Source organism: Glycine max, chromosome 10 (genome assembly GCF_000004515.6).
Source record: "Glycine max cultivar Williams 82 chromosome 10, Glycine_max_v4.0, whole genome shotgun sequence".
Classification (NCBI taxonomy): Eukaryota; Viridiplantae; Streptophyta; class Magnoliopsida; order Fabales; family Fabaceae; genus Glycine; species Glycine max.
In genome coordinates this window covers 4,098,019-4,104,879 of record NC_038246.2, presented here as the reverse complement: position 1 = coordinate 4,104,879, position 6,861 = coordinate 4,098,019, and the positions used below count along the sequence as shown (strand labels likewise).

Here is a 6,861-nt window from a genome sequence, read left to right as displayed (position 1 = left end):
CTTGCGGAAGCTCAATTTCCCATAGGCATCTATCTCCATACTCTGACAGACACACAAAATAGAGAAATCATCACAAAGAGAGAGTCACATGAAAATTGAAATGGCCACAAAACAAGTTACTACTACTATGGTTCATGTAGATGATGATGACTACATTGACATGGAACTATGTAATTCCTCCCCAAATTTCTTCTCTTATTCCCTTAGCTCTCCACCATCCAACAGAGAGTTTGAATTCCAAATGAGTGAGAAAGAGTCATTAACTTCTCCAGCTGATGATCTCTTCTACAAGGGAAAACTCCTTCCTCTTCACCTTCCCCCTCGTTTGCAAATGGTTCAAAAGCTCGTTGAAAACTCCTCCACCAATGCCAAATTTGAGTACATCAAATCAGATTCACCTTCAACAAATGCCAACACCCCTTTTGAATCCAACATCTCTCCTTCAGAATCACGCCGTGTGAGCAGTGATGTGAGCCCAAATGAATACCAACTTGGGTGGTTTTCTGACATTAACAAGTACAACCTTAGTGGTGGTGATCTTCCTAAGAAGTCTTTGCCCAAGAAACTGAAACAGATGAAGCAGTTCTGGCTTGGCCTGAGACTCAAGGCCTCAAGGGCTTACCTGAAAACCTTGTTCAACAAATCTGGTTGCTCAGACAAGTTTTGTGCCAGTGCTGCAAGCAACAACAACATGGGAGCGGAGAAGAAATCATTAAAGTGCAAAGAGTGTCAGAACAAGTACATGAAGGTTGCAAGGAGAAACCCTTTTGAGAGTTTCTATGATAGCAAGGACCAGGCAACTTGTTCTGTCGTGAAGAGCATCAGAAGAGAGATGCTTGAAGTTGTTGAAGATGATTTCTGTGACCACAGGAGGTCTTTCTCTGGGGTTGGTCAACGACATTGTTCCACAAAGGCTTCATCTTTGTCCACATCTTCATCAGGGTCATCTTCTTCATCTTCTTCTTTTTCTTTTAGCTCAGCTGGGTACTATGATTTGCAACTTTTCAAGAGGAGCATCAGTGCCAATTATGAGTTGGAAAGTTCAATCCAGGGAGCCATTGCTCATTGCAAGCAGTCTCAGCAGCAGTGTGGTTCAAAGAATGGTTCAGATGATAGAAGGATTTGTTCTCAATTTGCAACAAAAATGCAGTTGGTGAGAGTTAATGAATAGCCACACTTGCCAGCACCATAGTGTGTGTGTGTGTGTGTGAGTGATAGTGTTGACTCTGTTGAGAAAACCTTGTAAGAGGAGAAAGAGGCATTTTTATTTGAAATGCTATAGCATTTTGATGGAGTTTACTGTTTGAATTAATAGCTTCCAGCATTAATTTGCTAAATAATAAGATTAAATTCTTCTGTTCTCTCTTTCTTGAACTGTTGTACATGTTGCATACTTTCCCCAGGTGTAGTAGAACTGAATCCCTTAGCTGATTCATTATTATTAGCTCAGGAGAGTAATTCGTTTGGGCAAAAGTGACTTTCTAAATTTTCAAAAGGTCCACCCTTATGACTAACGAACAAGAGAATTCACCATGACAAAATAACTCCAATAGGTATTAGCATGAGTCTCAATAATCCTGCGTATGGCGCGCTGTATGTATACTGAACTTACTCATCACATATCAGTTCAATTTAGGGCCTATTTGGATACAAGACAAGAAATATTTTTGAGAATTTTTCTATTATTAGAAATAATTCTATATTTCCAGTAAAAAAAGTTCTGACTTTTATTCTAACAAGTCCTTAAAAGAAGTCTTGTTATAACAATTTTAAAAGTCACAAATTGTGTACTTATACGAACAGTATACTCGTACTATGTACCTGGTATATATGGTCTTCCCATCTTTGGATGGATTTGGATTGTAGAGGAAGGAAAAGAAGAGCTAGAGATAAAAAAAAATAATAACAAGTGATGATGTGATGAAAAGGAAATGAGGTGTAAATGAAATATAAGAATAAGTATATATATTTTTATAATAATCCTTTAGAGAAATAGGTCCAAATTCCTTGATTTAACCTCTTTGTGTTATGGTCAATTTTGTGGATTTGGGCTTTCAACATACAAAATTAAAAGAAAATTCATCAATCATAAACCCACTTTGTTAATTGACTTTTTTTTGTTTTGTTTTATTCCACGGTAAAAAAAGTAATTCTTTATCCAAACTCTCATTCTGAAACTGATACTTTTTCCCAAGGTAGATTCCCAATAACTGCTTAAGATTATATGCGATTATTCTTTCAGTGTTCAACTGATAACAGATAGACTATATAGTACTACTTTATAAAAGTGATGAATGGATATTTTATGCTCTCACCTTTCCTTTTTCTATGTTATTTTTTAGTTTTCTCTATAAAGAAGAAAAAGTAAAAAGTTTTTTAAAAATTGAAATAATCTCCATAACAATATAATAAAATAAATGAGATGTCAATGAAAACTGACCTTGTCACTAAACAAAAAATAAAATATTACAGCCATAAACTGACCTGGTCACTGAGTAAAAAAAGAGAAGATTGCAGCCATTCGTTTTTGTACAGCAAGATAAGTTCAAAGAGAGAAAGGAAGGGAATATATAGAACTCTCATTTTTTAAATGTGGAAATCATGGTAGGTTTCTCTATAAAGAAGAATAAGTATAAAGTTATTTGGAATAACCTCCATAATATAGTAAAATAATGAGATGTCAATGAAAACAGACCTTGTAACTAACCAAAAAGCAAAGATTAAAATCAGAAACAGCCATTTATTTTTTAAGAGCAAGATCAGCTCAAAGAGAGGGAATAGTGAAAATCTTATTTTTTAAAAGTGTGGAAATCATGGTGCATTTGGTACCTGAAATTAAGCTGGTGTTTGGCCACTATATACTTTATTGAGAACAGTCATGATTACTAATAGTGAATTCCCAGCAAAGCAGCATGGTTGACTGTAGATTAAATTAACTCAACTAGCTAGTGCAATTATGTATCCTTGTTGCAATTACTGAAGTATATCAGTAACTCAAAATGATTATGATCACAACATATATTGGCCAGCATCAATTTCAAAAGGACCAAAATAATAATAATAATAATTCCTAATTTCATTCTGTAACGTAATGGTCCCACCCATGAATTTTAATTACAATTGCATTGTGTTATAATGAGTCAGAAAATCTTTATATTACGGACAATTACATGAAAATGCACCTGATACGACCCGCGTATGACAATGCAATTGTAGAGTGTCAAAAAATATACCTTAATATTGTGGCTGCAATTGCAATTGCGAATTAGGCAATTTAAAACCATGGTCCTACCCTCAGCTAGCCCGCGTGGTGCAGGTATATATTCTTAAAACTCATCATCGATATCATATGTATATGTGGTTTTAATTTGGCTACATCAAAATCTGTATTCTATAAATGATATAAAAAACAAAACCTAGTGTACAGCTTTACAGGCAGACAATTGAACCTCTCTAGGCGTGCAGTTCTTCCGTTCAACTTGATTTTGACTAAACATTAAAATACGCGTACATAGTCTCAGAGGTTGAATCACATGCGGAAGAATTGAAGTTGCAAATATACGTGAATGCTTTGGCGCACCAATTATACAAACACATAGAACAAGCACAAAGAACAAGCAATTCTTTTCCCCACCACACCAATGGCTTAATTGTCCTAATCAAACGATAAAGGTAGCAAAGGTAGGTACTTTTCTCTATTCTGTCCATATCTCTAACTTGGTATTTTTAAAACTTGACAAATGTCAATGTATATATTAAGGTGTTTGGAAACATTTTCGTAGCGCAAATTATTGTGTTAAGAGGCCAAAAGATGTGGAAGCTATAATTGATAACTTTTGTTGAAACATGAAAAATCACATCAGATGTTTCTATGAATGTGTAACCTAACACGCCCTAATTAACTCTACAAGTTTTAATCCTAAGGATTATAGTGCATGCCTAAGAATGACTTACAGCGTGATTTGTAACACCTTTGCAGCTCACGGATGGAGAACAAGCAGAAGCAACAAAGAATAGATTTTGTGTCTTTTAGTCCTTTTTGATGCGGAAAAAATGGTTATAGGTGGATCGGTAATGCCAGCCCAAAAACTCACTTAGTGTGTGTTTGTTTTTCAGTCTACACACGTTTCTATGCCCCGTAATGTTAATCAATGTCTTTGGTGTCATTGGCAGCTTCAACGGACATTTAAGGCTTCAGAACCATAAAACAAACACCCCTATATTATAGCTAGCGTGTTAGGTTAGGCTGTGAATCTCCTGAATCGGAAAAATTGAAAATGATATAACTTTTTCTTCATTAATACTACAGAAACATAATCGATTTACACGACCCAGCTACCATACCACCCCTAAACACACACCTAATATAACAAAGAAATCACTCGCTCACTATTCCTGATTTGGAAGGCAGACATGAAGTGAAAGTACTTAGTCCTAACATAGAAATCTCATGAAAGGTAAAATTCTATTCAAGAAATGGTGATAAACCAATTAAATTCAGTACATCCTCAAATATTAAAATGCAACCAATGCATACTTCATCAGAAAGGCAAGTTGCTCATACACATGCATGGGGGATGGTTTGATCGTTTTGTGAAAGATTTATTAATGACAGTACTCCACCGAATGGAGACCGGGTGTCTAGGGCACATGCAAAAACACGTTGATATAGAATGTATGCAGAAGAGTGAACATATCTAGAGTACCCTTTGAATGAGATCCGCCCCCTAGCTAGGGATAGAGGTGATAGCTAGATGTGAAGGTTTATGGGGGCCTGGTATAGGAGTATTCCGATTTGCAGCCCTTATCATGGACTATTCTAGACGATTTGTTATAGTCTTTCCAAGTAATGTTAATCTATTTTGGACTATTGTAGTATTTAATTACTAAATAAGTTAGCTTTTAAGATTTTCTTAAAACTTCTTTATACAATTAAGTTAAAATGTTTAGTTTTAGGTCACTTAAAATGTCTTTTAAGTTTAATTAACAAACATATTTAAATATATAATAATAAATTTTTGTATTAATTTTTTATTATAATATTTTGAGATTATACTTGTTGATATATTTATGGGTTTAACATCTTTCTAGTTCTTAATATAAATATTGATGGGTCAAAGTTTTTGAATTTTTATTTTGTTACCACACTTTTAATGGTTGTTGTCAAGTACCAACATTAATAAATGACATCCCATGCTACTTGGGTTTTAATTGATCTCTTGAGTGGTGCTTTATCCCTCTCACTCACACAAAAAAAATATTAATTGATAACCTAACAATTAAAGTTTAAGTAGTCACATGTTTTTAATTTCTCATCTATTCAGAACAATTGATAATGTTGAAAAGAATTGTAAAAGACTTGTTAAAAAATATTTTGTTGGATTGACCTACAAATGTTGAAATTCTGTAAGTATCTCTTACAATTAATTCGGTTGTGCTTACAATACATTATTCTAAAAGTAATAGTCGATTGTCTATACTTCTAATTAATTAGGTATCTATAATTAACTTTTTCATAACCATAAATAGATAGGAGGACCTAATTGAAAAAAAAAAGTTTAAGGACTTAATTTTAAAAAATTACAAATTCAGGAGCTTATATGTTTCTACAACTTCTTTTGATTTTTTTTAAAAAAGTTGACTAAATAGTTGTTTTTGTTTAATGTATTAATTTAAAAGTATAAAAATATTATCATTAATCATTAAAATATTATAAAGTAACACATAAATAATAATTTTATATAATATTATATATAATGAATATTATACTATCTCTACTCTTATATATAAGAAATACAAAACAAATTATCAAGACAAAGTAAAGTGATGATCACATTTAATGATAATATTCACAATTCAATGAATGAATGTCTAATAAATAAAGTTAACAATAAATAATTAAGGATAAAAAAATATAACCTTTAGAAAGTTTAAAAACTAATTATTATTTTTTATAATTAGGATTAAAGAAAATATAATTTATTTCTTATATATAAGATTTTGGAGATAACATTATTATGCTCCATTTCTATGTTCTTGCATATGGATGAAGAGAGCTTTATGCTCCACTTAATTTCTAGTTTTCCTTGATTTTGTTTTGGGCTTTGCCCCGTTTACCCATAAAAAAACCCTTAATATGAATTATGAACATAATCAAGGTTATTCTCATAATAATTGTTTATAACATTTTTATGATATTATTTTTTCCTTTTATTAATAATTTATTTTTCTTTTACCTTTTACGTGTATAAATTATTATTGAAGTTTTTTTTTATTTCCCACTAATTAAATAAATAGTCTCTTCCAAAAATAATTATATTTGAGATACAATTAAATACTAAATATAAACATCTTTTTAATATAGATTAAATCTTAATTCTTCAACTCATAAAAAAATCTTAAATCTTTACATTCTATTAAACTCCGGCCTTCTGTTAGATATTATTCAGCATTATTGTTATTATACAAATAACATTTTTCTATTATGAATGATATCATTATTTATATATATACCAAAGATGTCTAGATCTAGAGAATTTTCAACAAGCAAATAAGGACACGACAACAACAACAACAATGGGCTAAGGCCTTCCAATTCCTTTCATCCTTCATGTCCAGTAGCTATGCAGATTTTGGGTTTTATCGGAAGTGCAAATATACAAGAAACAAGGAGAATTGTGGTTAAGACAAAGCAGCGGAATTTAAAAAATATAATATCAACACCGAACTCAAAATTCAACGCGTAAATATTATTATTTTTAGGAAAAAAATTATACAGAAGATGTAATTAAAAATTAATATAGTTATGACTATTTTTTTTTCTGAAAGCTAGAATATAATTATGACTATTAGTAATTTAGT

The 6,861-nt window shown here is 31.8% G+C and overlaps 1 protein-coding gene across 1 annotated transcript; it reads left to right on the top strand.

Moving 5' to 3' along the window:
• On the top strand, positions 1–1,361 carry LOC100799523 (probable membrane-associated kinase regulator 4). Its single transcript, XM_003536919.5, has one exon. It carries the CDS (start codon positions 89–91, stop codon positions 1,169–1,171), a length of 1,083 nt encoding a protein of 360 aa, XP_003536967.1. The 5' UTR covers positions 1–88; the 3' UTR covers positions 1,172–1,361.
• The last annotated feature ends 5,500 nt before the right edge of the window (positions 1,362–6,861 follow it).

Bases quoted from the DNA above. Each gene is read 5' to 3' on its own strand.
- LOC100799523 (XM_003536919.5), top strand. From the start codon at position 89: ATGAAAATTGAAATGGCCACAAAACAAGTTACTACTACTATGGTTCAT.